Here is a 20,043-nt window from a genome sequence, read left to right on the forward strand (position 1 = left end):
TACGTTGAATTATTTATGTCTCATCCGTCTCACATATTTGAACTCTCAGACCTCTTTCTATTAATTTTTGTGTTTATGCATTTTAAAGCATCCATTTAAAGTGAAAATACTTTTAACATGGATGGAATTAATTATATGTTTCCATAAAGCAGATGATAGCTTACATAATACAGACTTCTAAAGAGTTAAATAGGAACCCCAAGAAGTTTGGTGGGAATTTCATTAAACATTGAAAACTCAGTGTTATCTGACCCTAATTTGTTTATCTTTCATTTCTTGTAGGCTGTTTCCAGCTATGTAATGTTTTTCGAACACATGACATGGAAATTGACCAGTGCTTGCTGGAGTCCCTCCCTTTAGGCCAGCGTCAGCGGTTGGTGAAGCGTATGCGCTGTGATCAAATAAAGGCGTATTATGAAAGAGAAAAAGCTTTTCAGAAACAGGAAGGACATGTGAAAAAATTTAAACATGGAAAGAATCACCGAGTTCATTTCAACCTCGCTGTTATGATACAGGATGCAATCATACATCATGATGACAAAGAAGGTACCACAGGCATTTAGCAGTACTCTCATGGTTTATTCCTTTGTGTGGCTAAAAGTTTCAGAGTAGCACTACGTTGTGTCTTGAGGCATTATTTTAGACTTAATTTCCAATAACAGTAGCTATTTATAGCTAGAATGTACTTTGTACTTTGCAATTAATACGCAATAGAGTAAATGTGTATTATATAATATAAAGCATTATGGCATATAATTTATGTCCTTGATGAAAGCAAATAGTGCTTTGGAGGCCTTAGGATGTCACTGTAGGATAAAGGTGTTTACAGAATCATAGATTTTAAAGCCAGAAGGGAACGTTTTGATCATGTAGTCTGACTTCCTGCATACTGCAGCCATAGAATTGCACCCAGTTGTTTAGTGATGCTTTGAGATTTTTTTCCCCTGTATTTAAACAAAGCTCTTAAATAAATAAGCTTCCTTCAAAGATGTGGTTCTGGCTGGGAGCAATTAAATGGTTATTAGGAATTGGTGATTCTTAAGAGGATGGACTTTAGCCATAGTGCTTGATGAACCCTGACCCCAAAATGATGGTGGTGATTGTTGTGATGTGACAGCATTTATGTACAGTTACTTGGCTTTATGAAACTCTGAGATTAAAACATTGGCTCTGTCTGCTTCTGGATCCTCTGAGCTGGTGATGTGATGTAACCTCCTGACAGCATAATTGCCCAGATCCTGAGCTGTGTTTGAGTGCTCCGCACAACTGGAGTGTGTACGTGCCAGTGTATAGGTGCAAACGTGTAAGTCAAAAACACAGAGACCTGGGAGAAGGGTCAGAATCTGGGGGGAGCATGGGCATAGCAGGGAAAAGGGAGAGACAAGAGCGGGAAACAAAATAGTAATGTAGATGTTTGTAAACTAATGCAAGTATGGGTAATAAGCAGGGAAAACTAGAAATCCTAGTGAGTGATTACAACTATGACATTGTTGGGGGATAGTTCACATGACCAGAATATTGGTATAGAAGAGTAGAGGTTGCTCAGGAAGGATAGGCAGCGGAACAAAGGGAGGAAGTGTCGCCTTGTATTATACAGATGTACTGTTTACTTTTGGACCAAGGTTGAGGTGGATATAGGAAGCAGATTTGTTGAAAGTCTCTGGGTAAGGATAAAAGGGGTAAAAACAAGGATGATGTCATGGAGAGGTCTACTACAGATCACCTACCAAGGAAGAAGTTGATGAGGCTTTTGTTTAAAACAACTAACAAAATCATCCCAAGCACAGGAGTGCTAGGTGGTGATGGGGGACTTTAACTACGCAGACATCTGTTGGGAAAATAATACAGCAGGGCACAGGTTATCCAACATGTTCTTGGAATGCATTGGAGACAAAGGTGGATAGAAAGTTGGATAGATTATCGGGCTCAATGGGTAGTGATCAATGGCTCCATGTCTAGTTGGCAGCCGGTATCAAGTGGAGTGCCCCAAGGGTCGGTCCTCGGGCCGGTTTTGTTCAATATCTTCATTAATGATCTGGAGGATGGTGTGGATTGCACCCTCAGCAAGTTTGCAGATGACACTAAACTGGGAGGAGAGGTAGATACACTGGAGGGTAGGGATAGGATACAGAGGGCCCTAGACAAATGAGAGGATTGGGCCAAAAGAAATCTGATGAGGTTCAACAAGGACAAGTGCAGAGTCCTGCACTTAGGACAGAAGAATCCCAGCACCGCTACAGACTAGGAACTGAATGGCTCAGCAGCAGTTCTGCAGAAAAGGATGTAGGAGTTACAGTGGACAAGAAGCTGGATATGAGTCAACAGTGTGCTGTTGTTGCCAAGAAGACCAATGGCATTTTGGGATGTATAAATAGGGGCATTGCCAGCAGATTGAGGGACGTGATTGTTCCCCTCTATTCAACATTGGTGAGGCTTCATGTGGAGTACTGCGTCCAGTTTTGGGCCCCACACTACAAGAAGGATGTGGAAAAATTGGAAAACATCCAACGGAGTGCAACAAAAATGATTAGGGGACTGGAACACATGACTTATGAGGAGAGGCTGAGGGAACTGGGATTGTTTAGTCTGCGTCAGAGAAGAATGAGGGGGGATTTGATAGCTGCTTTCAACTACCTGAAAGAGGGTTCCAAAGAGGATGGATCTAGACTGTTCTCAATGGTAGTGGATGACAGAACGAGGAGTAATGGTCTCAAGTTGCAGTGGGGGAGGTTTAGGTTGGATATTAGGAAAACCTTTTTCACTAGAAGGGTGGTGAAACTCTGGAATGTGTTACCTAGGGAGGTGGTGGAATCTCCTTCCTTAGAAGTTTTTAAGGTCAGGCTTGACAAAGCCCTGTCTGGGATGATTTAGTTGGGGATTGGTCCTGCTTTGAGCAGGGGCTTGGACTAGATGACCTCCTGAGGTCCCTTCCGACCCTGATATTCTATGATTCTATGTTTCTATGACAAATAGGGAGGAACTGGTTGAGAATTTGAAAGTAGAATGCAGCTTGGGTGAAAGACAACATGAAATGATAGAGTTCATGATTCTAAGGAATGGTAGGAAGAAAAACAGCACAATAAAGAAAATGGATTTCTAGAAGGCAGACTTTATAAACTCAAGGAGTTGGTAGTAAGATCCAATGGGAAGCAAGTCTTAGGTGGAAAACTGTTTGAGAGAGTTGGAAGTGTTTCAGAGAGACAATATTAAGGGTACAAGAGCAAACTATTCCTCTGTGTAGGAAAGATAGAAAGTATTGCAAGAGACCACTCTGGTTTAACCAGGAGATCTTCAATGGTCTGAAACTCTAAGAAGAGTCCTACAAAAAATGGAAACTAGATCAAATTAAGGATGAATATAAACAAGCAATACAAGCATATAGGGACATAATTATAAAGGTGAAGGCACAAAACAAGATTAAACTAGCCAGAGACATAAAGGGTCATAAGAAAACATTCTTCAAATACATTAGAAGTAAGAGGAAGACCAAGGCTCACTTTTTTTTTTCAGTTTTCACCAAATTTTACTATTGACTGGACATCTAACATAGTGAATGCCAGTGAAAATGAGGTAGGATCTGAGGCTAAAATAAGGACAGAACAAGTTAAAAATTACTTGGATAAGTTAGATGTCTTCAAGTCATCAGGGCCTGATGAAATATATCTTAGAATACTCAAGAAGTTGAGAAGATATCTGAGCCATTAGCAATTATCTTTGAAAACTCATAGAAGATGGGAGAGATTCCAGAGGAATGCAAGAGGGCAAATATAGTGCCAATCTATAAAATGGGAAATAAGGGTAACCTGGGGAATTACAGACCACTCACCTTAACTTCAGTACCCGGAAAGATAATGGAGCAAATAATCAAGCAATCAATTTGCAAACAACGCGAAGATAGTAAGGCGATAAGTAACAGTCAGCATGGATTTGTCAAGAACAAATAGCTAATCACTTTCTTTGACAAGTCTTGTGGTTAGGAGGAAGCAGTAGATGTGGTATATCTTGACTTTAGTAAGGCTTTTGATATTGTCTCAAGTGACCTTCTCATAAAAAAAAAAACTAGGGAAATACAGATAATATGAGTGCATAACTGGTTGGAAAACTGTTCCCTGGGAGTAGTTATCAGTGGTTCACTGTCAAATTGGAAAGACATATCAAGTGGGGTTCCTCAGGGATCAGGGCTGGGTCTGCTCAAGATCTTCATCAATGATTTAGATAATGGTATAGAGAGTACACTTATAAAGTTTGCAGATGATACCAAGCTGGGAGAGGTTGGAAGTGCTTTGGAGGGAAGTTAATAGGATGAAATTCAAAAAGGAAAAATGCAAAGTACTACACTTAAGAAGGAGCTATCAATTGCACACATACAGAATGGTAAATGACTGCTTAGGAAGGAGTACTGCAGAAAGGAATCTGGGGTCATAGAGGATCACAAGCTAAATATGAGTCAACAGTGTGACACTGTTGCAGAAAAAGCAAACATCATTCTGCGATGTATTAGAAGGAGTGTTGTAAGCGAGACAGAAGAAGTAAATCTTAAGCTGTACTCTGAGCTGATAAGGCCTCAACTGGAGTATTGTGTCCAGTTCTGAGCACCACATTTCAGGAAAGATATAGACAAATTGGAGAAAGTTCAGAGAAGAGCAACAAAAATGATTGAAGGTCTAGAAAACATGATCTATGACGAAATATTGAAAACATTTTGTTTCTTTAGCCTGGAGAAGAGAAAACTGAGTGGGGATGTGATAACAGTTTTCAAGTACATAAAAGATGGTTACAAAGAGGAGGGAGAAAAATTGTTCTCGTTACCTCTGAGGCTAGGACAAGAAGCAATGGGCTTAAATTGCAGCAAGAGAGGTTAGGTTGGACATTAGGAAAACTTCCTGTTAGGGTGGTTAAGCACTGGAACAAATTGCCTAGGGAGGTTGTGGAATCTGCATCACTGGAGGTTTTTAAGAACAGGTTAGACAAACACCTGTCAGGAATGGTCTAGCTATTATGTAGTCCTGCGTTGAGTGCAGGGGACTGGACTAGATGACCTCTCTTCCAGTCCTGAACTTCTATGATTCTATATGTGCAAACATACACAGGGGGCTTTAAGCCCAGTACTGGGGCTCTGCTGGCACTTGTCCAATCCTTGGTGTAACTGACAGCATTCTGAGGGCTGTTCTAAATTGTTCTTGAATCCAAATGCCAAAAGGGGAACATTTCTGGCTGATGAGGATGTCTGATGTTTGAGAACCTGAGCAGTCCCTTGAGCTGGTGGTTGCGAATGAGTGTAACAAAGGAGCTGCTGTTGTCACTTTCATAGCTCCAATGCAATGTACACAGGGGGAACCCTCGATTTTGTGGGAAATCTGGCTTTGGGTAACTAGGCATAAAACTGCTCTAAGGCAGGATCTTGGCCAATGAAACATCATTACTTTTTGTGTTAGTCAACTCCACCCTGCCAATTTTGACACGGTCTCTCACAGTATTCTTGCCAGCAAGTTAAAGAAGTATGGGCTGGATGAATGGACTATAAGGTGGATAGAAAGCTGGCTAGATTGTCAGGCTCAATGGGTAGTGATCAATGGCTCCATGTCTAGTTGGCATCTGGTATCAAGTGGAGTGCCCCAGGGGTCAGTCTTGGGGCCAGTTTTGTTCAATATCTTCATAAATGATGTGGAGGATGGTGTGGATTGCACCCTCAGCAAGTTTGCAGATGACACTAAACTGGGAGGAGTGGTAGATACGCTGGAGGGTAGGGATAGGATACAGAGGGACCTAGACAAATTGGAGAATTGGGCCAAAAGAAATCTGATGAGGTTCAACAAGGACAAGTGCAGAGTCCTGCACTTAGGATGGAAGAATCCAATGCACCGCTACAGACTAGGGACCGAATGGCTCGGCAGCAGTTCTGCAGAAAAGGACCTAGGGGTTATAGTGGATGAGAAGTTGGATATGAGTCAACAGTGTGCTGTTGTTGCCAAGAAGGCCAATGGCATTTTGGGATGTATAAGTAGGGGCATTGCCAGCAGATCGAGGGACGTGATTGTTCCCCTCTATTCGACATTGGTGAGGCCTCATGTGGAGTACTGTGTCCAGTTTTGAGCCCCACACTACAAGAAGGATGTGGAAAAAATAGGAAAGAATCCAGCGGAGGGCAACAAAAGTGATTAGGGGACTGGAACACATGACTTATGAGGAGAGGCTGAGAGAAGTGGGGATGTTTAGTCTTCAGAAGAGAAGAATGAGGGGGGATTTGATAGCTGCTTTCAGCTACCTGAAAGGGGGTTCCAAAGAGGATGGCTCTAGACTGTTCTCAGTGGTAGCAGATGACAGAACAAGGAGTAATGGTCTCAAGTTGCAGTGGGGGAGATTTAGGTTGGATATTAGGAAAAACTTTTTCACTATGAGGGTGGTGAAACACTGGAATGCATTATCTAGGGAGGTGGTGGAATCTCCTTCCCTAGAAGTTTTTAAGGTCAGGCTTGACAAAGCCCTGTCTGGGATGATTTAGTCGGGGATCGGTCCTGCTTTGAGCAGGGGTTTGGACTAGATGACCTCCTGAGGTCCCTTCCAACCCTGAGATTCTATGATTTTGTCCTTACTTTACCACATTTCAGTGTGGTCTGTTGGACAGATTTGAATTCTCGCCTCCCACTCTCTTCTGAACCTTTCGCGCAACCCTAGTGATTATGTATATTTGCTATTGTTTGAGAGCATCAGATTATGTATTTTGATTAAAAACAGAAACAGATAGAGTTACGGATAGACACTCTGGTAAGTGCTCTTCACAGCATTTAGAAATGCAATTGTTATAATATACAATTCCCTCATTCAGTCCCCTAAACAGAGATGCCTATGATTTAAAAATTAACATCCTCACCACTCCCCATCTTCTCACAGCTCCCTTCTCACCAAAAGCCAGGCAGAATAGTAGATATGCTTTGCAACATGCCCTAAAGGTCAGACCCTTCAGGCTATTTAACACTTTTACTGAATGTGTGAGCATACACAGTTCATTCAGTGAGAAAAACAAATCCATACTGGCCCCTGAAAAAACTGAATCCAGAGCAGAATAGAAAATCCAGCAGCCACTGAAAGTGAACAGCAGCAACATACTAAAAACCACAAGGCAGGAGTGACCATGGGATAGGTTAAGAATAGGCACCAATATGGTATCCTGCCCCTTAAGAGGAGCTGTATAAATCTCTAGAAGCAAGGAGCCCTTTTAGCATGCAAAGAGACCCATTAGACCTCAGAGGAAGGGCTAGGGCAGGGGTAGTCAAAAGATGGACTGCGGTCCAAATCCGGACTGCCAGATGCTTTTGAATGGACGCCCAAATCAATTTATTTACTCATTATTGTTGTTGGGTTTTTTATTGTTTTCTCTGGCCTCTGGACCTTGACTATACCTTGACCAAGAAATTTGGAATTTGACAAAAAATAATTGACTACCCTGGAGCTAGGGGTATCCTGACTCCTCATAATCTCAATACTTCACCCCCACATGAGGTGGCCAAGAGGTAAGAAAAGGGATGCTTCTCCCTGAGCCAGCCCATTATCCAGGAGTGTGTATTGTCAGCAAATCCAGGCAAATACTTTGCTTCCTCCACCCACTTATACCTGAATCACTGTAATTGGGGAGCGGGAGGGGGAATGGAATGTCTGCAAAAAAGTCCATGAAACATGCACGTTCATGATGCTCGTTGTGCACTCTGGCAGTGATACAATTTTAGAATGTGTTACAGGAGACTTATCTGAGTTTATTGAAATAGTTTGACATTGTAAACATCTCATCTTCTCAACCGGAGAGGGCTGATTATTGATTGTGTTATTTTATTATTGTGTTCAGGTAGTAAATCTTTTATTGTCAGTAATCTGTCATTTTAATGTACAGTAACACTTGAATTTCATTTGTTCTTGAACTACTTTATATTGTGAAAAACCAAAGGCTATCTCTCCAACTTTAATACTCTTTTATTAACAATAATAAAAGGTGTACATGCACGTCTTAAAATCTCCTCATTTTTATGTGTTGAAATATGACACAGCATTACCTTTTGTAGTATATATAAAAGAGAATATCTGTCATACCGAAGAGCAAAAACATTGTGCTGTGTCTTGTGTGAGCAGGTCTCAGAGTCCAGGATCCATCTTGAGCCTCAACGACTGCATTGCTTTTAGTCCTGTAGCATGAGCCCAAATCCATTGACCTGGGCTCTAAGGTGCACTGCAGTGTTTTTGTTTTGTTTTGTTTTTTGCTGTGTAGACATACCCTTAATGGCTCCAAAGAGTTCATTTGAGTGACACTGGTTAATAGGCCATAATAGAACATCTCAACCCTGGTATGACTGTCTAGAGCCCTGACCCTGCCACATTTAGCACACAGAGCACCCATGCAGAGCTCATTGCAGTGTGTATGCTTTTAAATTAAGCAGGGTAATCATACATGCACACGCATATGCTGTATCCTAATATAACCATTAACCAATTAATTACATGGTATGAAGGGATTTTCACAGTGTTTGTTTATTTTTTTATGCAAAATTGAATGTTATCAGAGCCCATGTTGTTCTGAAAATTTATATATTAAAGTCTCACTAAATGCACCACATTCAGCTGAGGAGTTAGTAGAAACCTTCTTACGTTTTTTTGGGGTGCCCTGGAATCCATCAAACTATATATTATTTTAATTACAAGAAAAACTCAAGAACAAAACTGCTGAGTTTTGTATATTTTTTTTCACCTGAGGCAATAATTCAGGAGACACTGTCCCTCTTCCCAAGGACACCTTTACCCTCAACAGGCCAAGTATTCTCTCTCCATTTTGCTTCTATCTCAGGGAGCTGGCCCATGATTTGCAAATACCCACCACACACAAACACACTTTTCTGAAGTGAGGTGGTGGTTAGCTGTTCTTGGTACACTCACGCTCTTCACAGGGATAATCTGTTTCCCCATCTACCATCATTGGAATTGGAGGGGGACCCTATATAGATCTTGCCCCTTAATTCACTGAATCCTGCTGCTTTAACAATGGCTGTTTCCTTAATTTTGAGACATGATGTTCCCCAGAATTCACTGAACTATTTTGGGAATCACCTGAACAACTGTGGCACCCGAAAGTCTCCACAACAACTGTGGCAGTGGCTGCTTGCTTCACTCTCTGGTTTCAAACAGTACCCGGAATCATCAAAACTTGTATGAACTTCTGTGAACCCTTTTAAGCAAACGAGGGCTGGGTTTCATGTTGGTAAGGAAATCCAGGACTAGCTTTTGTGTTTGTGTTTCATTATGAAAGGTTCACACACCTTTAATGTTTATAAATTGAGCAGATGTGGATAAAATTAATGGAATTCGTGGAAGAGCAACAAAAAAACAATTAGGGGGCTGGAGGGACTGATTTAATAGGATGAGAGCTAGATGTGATCTTGTTTTTCAACACTTAGCCGAACAGTTGACTGCAGCAATCGTTTGCCATTTGGTCCATTCCTGTGCAGCTGCAATCTGAATGCAGTATTGGCTCTCTGCTGATTGGGCTTGAACAGGTCATTGGCCATTATCATGTGGAGGAACAGTGCACACTAACGATTCCAATTGATTGTAGAAATAATCTTTGTCTAAATCAGCTGATTCCTCTGTTGGCACATAGACTAATATAACAATAATTTTTAAGATGTGCAATAAATAGTTGAGAAGACACAGGCGTCCCAAGTTATCAGGGAGGACTTGGTGTCACCTCACAGTAGTAATGCTACCCAGTATAAGTGGTTGGGACCTCTGGAATACGGAAATAAATAATCTTGCATCTCATGGCACCCATTCTCTATCAGCCTTGCTTCCATTAGGATGGCAATTGATATGCCAAGATGGTCCATTTTGTGTGAGGCAGTGAGCTGATGACCACACCTGTAAATAGTTACAACATTCCAGATTTCAATTTTGGTGGATTGGTGGAGATCCTAGCTATGATTGAATACATTGTCATGATATACTGCAGACATGCTTGCTGACATCAGAGGACACGTCCCCAGAGGGGCTTTGACATGAACCCATCACGTTTACTCCAGGGGAAGACAGCACCAGCAGGGCATCTGCAGCTGAGAGTAGGACAGGGGCTTTAAGCCTGGTGCTTAGCGTTAAGTTATTCATGTTGATCACAAGCAAGAGCAAATGATTGTCCCAAAGAATACCTTGTTCCACAGGGATGAGATGGAAGCGCAGTAATGCAAACCTTTTCCTGGTCTACCAGTACTGGTTTTACCCTGTGTGACCCAAGCCACTGAGTCTTTCTTGGCAACTTCCTACATCTCGGGTAGCTAGGCACAGCTGCTGCCCTGTATCTTCGCCACTTGTGCTAGCCATCATTTTCAGGGTTCACACTGGATCTGTCCACCTCACATAATGCCCAAGGCGCTATTTCAGACCAGCCTTCATTGCTGATGGCATAGCTCCAATGAGCAATTCCCTCATTCAGATGTTGCACCTCTCCACCACAATGAGGAGGTACAGGTCGGCCTCTGAGGGGAGAAGTGATATTAACCAAGTGTTAATAATTTACATGTATTTGAACTCAGATTCCTGTAACACCAAGAATATGGACATAAACACCTCTCTTCTCAAAGGCATAGGTGGGTGGTAAGGGAAGTGTGTGTGTGTAACAAAAGGGAAAGATATTTTGGAATATGCATTCTGGGAACGTAGGGAGGTGCAAGAGGTAGGGGGAAATTTGGAGGACAGGAGGCTGGGGGAAACTGGGCTATATACTTCTAGTCTATTTTGTGCTGCTGTGTTGGAACAAAGCTAAAATAATAAACCCAGTTTAACTGGCCAATATGCTGTGAATGCTTTGCACTGCTTTAGAGTAGAGTTGGAGCATACCAGTGAAGTGTGAGTTTTTTAGTTAATGTTCATGTATAAACTTTTAATTAAAAAAAAAAAAAAGTCCCAGATAAAAACTGCATTAAAATGGAACTGAGTTTTAGAGTACCTGTTAGTAATTTATTCTGTAGTGATGCCATATAAGGAAAGAAAATACAAAAAAATCAAATGGGTCTTTAAGAATCAGTTTAATATAATTTTGGACCAAAAACGCTAAAAGATATTGATCAGAATCATGTGTTCTTTATATTGTGTCACTACAGGGCAGATTTAAGTTTATCTGGGTGCCGTAAATGTGCATTTTCATAACTTAACATGTTTGGATTTCTTTAAGTTCACTTTAACTCAGAATTGTCTGGTTTTATAATTCTTTGAATTAACTTATGCATGCAGTAATGGCCACTGAAATGCCAGTGTTTGCCATTTGGGATACCACAGTTAGTTTCTTTTCTAATTAGAGGAGAAAAATGTGTGTCAGACACCATTATTTGGTAACCATTGGCAAATGTTGATTTTAAGAGGAACCATTGTAAAAACAAATGTGATTGATATATATGCATATACACATTCAATGTGACATACATGGTCCCAATCCTTGGGAAAAAAAATGAATACATGCTCAAGTTCACATATGGTGAGTAGTAAAGTTTATGGTGTGTAAAGTTATAGATATGCATAAATCTTTGCAGAATTGAGATCATAAAAAGGAAAAAAAATAGTTATACTGTAACTGAATAAATCTGAGGCTGTTGAAACAAATGCATTCTGCATTAGGAAATCATACTTATGTGTAAGGCTAAAACAGCTGACTGTCAACCAGACAAGATGTTAGTAACTTAATCCTTTCTGCCTATGGAAAAATGAAGCATCCTATCAACCAGCTTGGGCCACCCTTAACAAAGAGGCTGTTTCAAATGCCCAGAAGGCAGAGGCACCTTTCAAACCAGAGCAATCGTTCAGTCTTGTAGGTCCAGCATAGCTGTTAAATTTGTTTGGCACAGTGTGTGATGAATTCAACAACACAGGGCATCCTTTTGTTGGAACACTGAGAAACATAAAGCCTTTGGTTATTGGGTAACAGATGTTAAGTAATCAAAGTAACCCATTTCAAAGCAATCATAAAATCACAAGGAGATAAAATTTGAATACATTTGAATTTCTACGGGATTCCAGATGTGCTTTTTGTCTTCTGTGCATGGTTTGTGTTCTATAAATACACTAAAAAGGTACAAGATGCACACTATACAATAAGGCACTTTCTTGTTTTGCAAAAAAAGTATAGTTAAAATGTAAAATATTATTTAATTGTAATATGGAAGATATATATTTATGAATTTGAATGTATATGAAAAGCACACATTTTAGAAGGAAATAGCTAGGAATATATAAGTCTGGTTTACAAAACTGGTTAATAAGCAATTTTGGGTTAAACAAAATGTTAATGTTCCTGAGGGCTGCACTGTACACTTCATTGTGTGTAGACCTATGAACACTAGAGCTTAGAGCCTGCACTGTAGCCCAGCATTGTCAGTGGCAGACTTTCCATCGATTTCACTGGTCTTTGGATCAAGTCCTTAATGAACATTGTGACTGGTTTTGTAGACTGCCCAGCTTTAAAAATTCCAGTCTAGTTGTAGCACATGGGTGGTGGGTATAATAGGCCAGGGAAGGCTGAGCCTGCCCTGACACAGCTGCGACCACTGGACACCAGTTGTGGGTTTGGCAGTGTACGTTTTTGCTTATTATTATGCCTCATGCAGGCTCCGGGATGGCCAAAGAGGTGGTATCTGCTATTCAGCTTCCTGGGAACTCAGGAAGCTGAGTAACACATACTGCCTCCTCCACTACCCCAGAACCTGCATGGGGCATATCAAAAGTTCTGGTACTTCTCCCACAAGAGAAGAAACAAGAGCTTTTCCCGCAGGGCGGCTTGGGGTCTGGGGAGGTTCAGTGCAGCTCGGAGGGCTCTGGCTGGCCCAGGGCTCCTCTGGCCATGGGGGGGCGGAACGAGGGGGCTCAGGGCTCCAGATGGCCCTGGGACTCCTCTGGCCAAGGGGGGGCTCTTGGCTCCAGCCGCCGGGGGGGGAAGAGTGAGTCTTGAGGCTCTGGCTGGTGGGGGGGGGGGGCACCAGCAGAAGGGGCAAAGTCAGAGGCTAGCCTCCCTGAAGGGGGACTCCAGAATGTAGCATGGCTTTTTAAAAAGCCATCTAGCTTTTAGATTCATAGACTTTAAGGCCAGAAAGAACCATCATGATGATCTAGTCTGACCTCCTGCACATTACAGGTCACAGAACCTCACCCACCCACTCCTGTAATAGACCCATAACCTCTGTCTGAGTTACTGAAGTCCTCAAATTATGATTTAAAGACTCCAAGTTACAGAGAATCCACCATTTACACTACTTTAAACCTGAAAATGACCCATGCTGCAGAGGAAGACACACAAAAAAAAAAAACAACCCAGGATCTCTGCCAATCTGACCTGGGGAAAAAATCCTTCCAGACCCAAAATATGGCAATCATTTAGACCCCTGAGCATGTGAGCAAGACCCAGCAGTTGGACACCTGATAAAAAATTCTCTGTAGTAACTCAGAGCCCTCCTGATCTAGTGTTCAGTCACCTTGCCTGATAGTTGGAAGACCTTAAATTCAGCCTTTAAAGCTGGCCTATGCTTTTCAAGTAGGCCACACTTGTGTACATTAGAGATAATAGATTATATAGGATAAAATCCTTGTCTCATAAAAGTCAGTGGGAGTTTTGCTCTTGATTTCAGTTGGGTCAGGATTTCACCCAGACTTTTTAAAGACTGCTGACTGATCCCCAAATGTGAAGAGTATCTAATTTTCTGAAGTGTTTAGATGTTCCCTATCACTTTCATCAACAATTAAGCTTGAAACTGAATTTGTATAAGGAAACTTATAACAAGAATTCAAATCATTTTAAGAATGTTTTCATTTAGTTTTCCTAAATGAAATTATTAGGATCGTGGCCTATATACTTTCAAATGCAGACTTTTTTCATAAGTGGACTATGATATAATATTTACTTCAACGGGACTACTCAATGTCTGTAAAGTTAATCATGTGAGTAAGTTTTTATAGGAACAGGGCCTGAATCAAGAATTTGTGATGTAAAGGGTACATCTAATTTCCCGCGCCTGTAGATAGAAATGTACTAGCTCAGTTTGAGTGAATGCGCTAAAATTAGCAGCGTAGACACTGGGGCACTGGTAGAAGCTCGGGCTACCTGCCCGAGTGCAAGCCAATCCAACTCCCTGGTCCGAGGTTGGGCAGCTAACTTGAGATGCTGCCAGTGCCACAATGCCCACAATGCTATGTTTTATTGTGCTATGCTATCTTCAGTTGAGCTAGCACGAGTCTGCCCACCCATATTGGGAATCTCACTTCCCAAGTGCAGTTAGACATACCCATACTTTTTGAAAAATCGTTTTAAAATTTCCCTGTAAAAGTTTATTAGTTCTACTTAGAAAAATACAGGTACCATCCATTAAGATCATTATAGGCCTCTCCAAGGATCCAGTTTTGCTAGAGGTATAGAGTGACCTGAACTGATATGAAGTCTAATGCTGAAGCCCAGCTTCATAGGCCTTTGTCTCCAACTTCCTTGGCTTCAGCCAATCAATCCCTTCCATCATTCCATTCTGGTCTCTTTCACTATAATTTTTTGTTTGTTTTGTGTGTGCTTTGTTACCATAATTATAAACAATGTTCTACCTTAGCTTGGTGTGGCAAGGAGAAAGTAAGAGGTCACCTGTGATCACACAAACATGATACTGTGGAGTTGGAACAAACCAAACAAAAATCAATACCTCATATTTGGCAATTTGCCTATTAACTTTAATGGGAATCTCCAATTCTGCCTTCCTGCCACCATGCAATGTGGTGTGAGGCTATAAACCAGCTGTACTCACAAGTCCACTCGTAGATTTCATAGATTCCAAGCCATGAAGGGACCTTTGTGATCATCTAATCTGACTATCTGTGTAATACAAGCCAAAGAACTTCCCCAAAATAATTCTTAGATCATAGCTTTAAGAAAAAAACTTCCAATCTTGATTTAAAGATTGCCGGAGATGGACAATCCCCCATGACCCTTGGAAAGTTGTTCCAATGGTTAATTACTCTCACTGTTAAATTTACACCCTATTTCCAGTCTGCATTTGTCTCCCTTCAGCTTGCATATTATTGGATCATATGCTTTTCTCTGCTGGACTGAAGAGCCCATTATTGATTATTTGTTCCCCATACAGATACTTGTAGTCTGTAATCAAGTCAAGTCACCCTTAACCTTCTTCTGGTTAAACTGAATAAATTGAGTCTTATTTTCTAAGCCTTGAATCAGTCTCATGACTTTTCTCTAAACCCTCTCCAATTTATCAAGATACTTCTTGAATTCTGTATACCAGAACTGGACATAGTATTCCAGCAGTGGTCACACCAGTGCCAAATACAGAGATAAAATAACCTATCTAGTCCTACTTGAAATTCTCCTGTTCTTGCATCCAAAGATTGCATTGACTCTTTTGGCCAAAAGCATTGCACTGGGAGCTCACATTCAGCTGGTTCTTCATCTGACCCCCAATATTTTTCAGACTCACTGCTTCCCAGGTTTGAGCCCCACATCTTGTAAATATACTTATATTCCTTTTTTCTTACATTTACTTTTAGCCATTTTAAAATGCATATTGTTTGCTTTCATCTAATTTACAAAGTTGATAAAAGATGGCATCCATTATTGCTGGCATCCCCTGCATCCTGAGAAAAACGAGAATAATTTTTTTAAAAAGACCGTGAAAGCAGAGTGCCCACATCTGTACTTTTGTAATATAAGAGTATGCAAAAGGAGGAAACCAGATTTTCATGCACCTTGCCATTGGATTCTCCTGCAATATTTTACCCTTTGAGACTTCACACTCGTTTCCAATAAAGTGTTTTAATGTAATGGGAATACTTGTCTGTATTAGTCCTTTAATAGCTCTCCCCTTAAGATTTCTCCACATCAGTGGTGGATTGCTCCATCATAATTTTGTTTAAATGACTCTGGAAAACAATAGAAATTACAGGTTTTTTTTACATAGACTTTTAAACTCTATAGAACAATTTTTAAAAAACTTTTAAATAGTTTCAATTTTTCAATTAGATTTTATAGGGTAGGCATGCATTGTGATTTGGGCGAATGACAGTTAAATGGAATGGGAAGAACTGGAGTCTCTGATCCTGGAATGGGCTCTGTGTGGACTCAGGGGTCCACCAGCATGGACTTCATGACAAAATATGGGTCAGAATTTGCTTAGAGGCCACTGTGGGTGTGAGATCTTCCCTTGGAAGCTATGAAGTTAAAACCAAATGAACACAATTTGGTATCAATGGAATGCAATAAATTATTTTTAAAAAGAATGTTAGCCCTTTCCTCTCAGGGCTTTTGCTGTTATTCTGTTTCTTCCCTAAGCCTGAATTGCAATACTTCCTCCAGGGATGGCCAGGAAGCACTGGTGTGTCAGAGGAAAAGACCTAGGAATATGTGTTCAGTGTTTTGAGGGGTTTCTTTAGCTCCTTCTTTAGCTCATTTTGTCTACATTTCGTTCCCCAGTAACAATTCCAAATGCAAAAAATGCAAGGCAGAACTAACATGCCAATATTTTAGTCATCTTCCTCTTTTCTGTCACTTCAGCTGAAAGCATATTTTCTTCTTAACACACTGAGATGTGTCCTTAACTTTATGTAAAAAACGGTAGCTGTTAAAGACCTTTGTACATCAAGCTGACAATATACAACATCTATAGCTATGAGCCTGAGCTGAATAAAGTACGTAGGTTATATGGCATAAGAAATAGAAAGTGATTTTTCTTGTTTCAGAGTAGCAGCCATGTTAGTCTGTATTCGCAAAAAGAAAAGGAGGACTTGTGGCACCTTAGAGACTAACAAATTTATTTGAGCATAAGCTTTCATGAGCTACAGCTCACTTCATTGGATGCATTCAGTGGAAAATACAATGGGGAGATTTATATACATAGAGAACATGAAACAATGGGTGTTACCATACACACTGTAACCGGAGTGATCACTTAAGGTGAGCTATTACCAGCAGGAGAGCAGGGTGTGTGTGTCCTTTTGTCGTGATAATCAAGGTGGGCCATTTCCAGTAGTTGACAAGAACATCTGAGGAACAGTGCGGGGGGAGGGGGGGGAGAGAGCACATACATGCAGCTGTTACAGGTTATTACATTGGAGGAACTGATGCTGGTAAAAATTCAGTTAATGAATCTAAAAAAATGGATAATTTGGCTTGATTGTTAACATGACTTGCACGTGGGCTATGAGCTGGAGAGGTCAGTAGTGAGGACGATATTTATTCTAAATATACCCATTTAACCATATAAGCCTCATGTACACAATTCAATGAAGATTTCAGCCAGACAGCCTGAGGCTGCATATCACTTTTTTACATTGTTTCCTTTTGCTGACTATAATATTACAGTGTACGATATGTGACCTTGAAATAGTAAATACTGTGATATTACATGAGCAACAATGAAATGGTTGCAGGAGGTAATTTCTCATGCTGTGCACTGTTTGGGGTTTTGATTAAATTCAGTCTCAAAAGGCAAACACGACAGCTTAGTGACTTAATGCTGCAGCTAAGGTCTGTGCTTCACATTTCACAAACACAGCTACTGCTGGTATCTAGTGATAGGTTTTCAGATCTCAACATTTGCCCATAGAAAGTAGGAAGAATATGACTTTCAGTTTCCCTAAAATCAGAAGCATCTGTTGGAGACTCTGTGCCTGAATTCATGAGTAAGGTGACACAAAGGAGGGGTACATCTGGCGCCTTCAGCAAACTGCAATGTATTTTAGCACAATAAGCCAGATTCATCCCTGGTTTAAATCCATTGACTTCAGTATGTTTACACATGGGATGGAATTGTACAATTTGTTTAAAGAAACATAGATATATATGAATAGAATTGTAGAGAGGGCCAAATTCAAAGCAAGTAGAAGCACATATAGTTCCAATGAAGCTTCCACTAAGCCTGCCTGTCTGTGTGGTTCTAACTATATATTGTATCTACTTTGAAAAGGTAAATACACTTTAGATTTAAAAACTTACCACTTATTTTTAAATTCTGTTAATAACCCCGCTAAACCAGTAAGAGTAGACAGAGGGCCAATTAACTTGCAGAGCTTCTGACAAATGCCCCTTTGAAAGGATTGGAGGAAGCAGGGGCCACAGCCTCCAAACCATGCAAATCCCAGGGATCTGGATGGAGAGGAAGCATCTACCATATGGATGTTGACCCTTTATGGTGTCACCTTGTTGTCTTTTCCCAAATGGTAGCATAACTGTGTGAAATGTTGAGCTGCTAATAGCTTTTCGCATCTAAGCAGGAAATAAAATGCATCGAAGTGGAAGAAAAATTCTCCTAGAAACAACATTAAGTTCCATGCAGATATCTTCTTCTGTGCCTATTAGTTCCTAAGAGAGACATGCCTTGAAGAGCAGCTGTTCCCAGAATCACTCTTCAGCCTTTGGAGTGTCTCCACCTCTGAGCCATGGAACAGTAGCACAAGTTGTCTATAGCTGCATGGGAATGGGCAAGCGGTGGAAGCATCCTTTCAGGGAACTGCTTCCCATGCCATGACCACCTTATTTTTCTCTCTTCCACCTCTGTATGAGGGGGGAAGCGTTGAACCCACCATTACTTTTTACCAGTAGGGAGGAACTGATTGAAACAGAGAGAAATAGGGAAGGTTGGGACCAGTGAACATGAACAGCTTGAATTGTTTAACACTCACCTGAAAAAAGGAATACATTCTAGGAAATACAGTAGTACAATTATATTACATTTTCGGAGAACAGATTAATGGGAATAAAGAAATCTAGTGAACGAAGTGCATAGGCAGAAAGTGTAGAAATCTACCAGGTTAGAAGAACTCTGGGAAATCCTAAAAAGAGTCTATAATTAAGGAAGGAAGAATGGAAGGAATGATCACTATGAAGTATGGACTAATTCTATACCCTTACTCATGTTGAATAGCACCTAACTCCATGAAACTCCCATTAACCTCAATGGAATGGCTAATGGAGCAGTGGGTAAGGGTCTCAAATTCTAGCCAGTTTGAATGAGGGATTTCTTGTACCCTTAGGTGTTAAATAAAAAATCCTATATTGATAATAGTAAATGGCAGGAAACAAGCAAACAAAAATACTGTGAGCGCTTACTGGGAAGAACTATGGGTAGTTCTTACAAAGCTTAGGGGGGTCTTTCAAATAATATCCAGGAGCAAATAAAATTAAAAATAAAGTATACTTGTTAATTTCTGATAAAGGGAATGAAGTGAAAGATGACTTAAAATGGCTGAGGTACTGAATGTTTTAGTTTTGTCTTTAGTGAGAAAAACAAAGACAAGAAGTTTTAACATGATTAGTAGGTTAAAACAAAATTTTTTTCAGAATACAGTAAGAAAATATTTAGATAACATAATACAAAGCAAATGATCCAAGTGATATGCATTCCCAAATATGAAAGTGATTACTTGAGCCATGTCTGCACAAGGAGTCCTTTACTGGTATAGGTATACTGGTGTACTATGCCAGAAAAAACATTTCTAATCTGGATGCAGCTTATTCTGGCAAAGCTGTGCTTCTACTGGTATAGCTTATTTTACCACCCCTGAATGAAACAAGGTATACCAAAAAAAAGTGAAGTTTTGCTGCTATAACTGCATCTACACTAAGAGCTTCTGCTGGCACAGGTATGTCAGTCAGGGATCACACTTCTTCACATCCCTGACTGACCTAGTTACAGAAGTCTGTAGTATGGACACAGCCTTAACCCTTGTATTGGACCAAAAATCATCCAACTATTTCCATATTGGGGTCTTGGAGACCCCAAGTATGTTAAAATGGGGGGGGGGGGGCACAAGACACATGGGATGCATTTAAAACTGACTTTTGTAATCACTGAACTATAAAACTATAAGCAAGTTAAACATTTTCCTATATTCAAAACCAGTGCTTGTGCTGGGAGGCTAACTGACCCCAGAATCAAACACATTTTAAAAATAGCTACAACTGTACAGGTGTCGGGGTCTAACTGGCCCCATGTTTAGACAATGAAAACAAATAGCAATATAAAAGGCACAAACACA

At 40.6% G+C, this 20,043-nt stretch overlaps 1 protein-coding gene across 1 annotated transcript in view; it reads left to right on the forward strand.

Moving 5' to 3' along the window:
- Positions 1 to 290: 290 nt before the first annotated feature.
- MYO16 (myosin XVI) overlaps positions 291 to 20,043 on the forward strand; it is a 474,546-nt gene continuing 454,793 nt past the window's right edge. The window contains exon 1 of the mRNA XM_077807065.1: positions 291 to 546. Within this exon, the coding sequence (XP_077663191.1) occupies positions 321 to 546 (226 nt within the window). The 5' untranslated portion in view covers positions 291 to 320. The remainder of the gene's footprint in view (positions 547 to 20,043) is intronic.

Source organism: Eretmochelys imbricata, chromosome 1, assembly GCF_965152235.1.
Source record: "Eretmochelys imbricata isolate rEreImb1 chromosome 1, rEreImb1.hap1, whole genome shotgun sequence".
Taxonomy (NCBI): domain Eukaryota; kingdom Metazoa; phylum Chordata; order Testudines; family Cheloniidae; genus Eretmochelys; species Eretmochelys imbricata.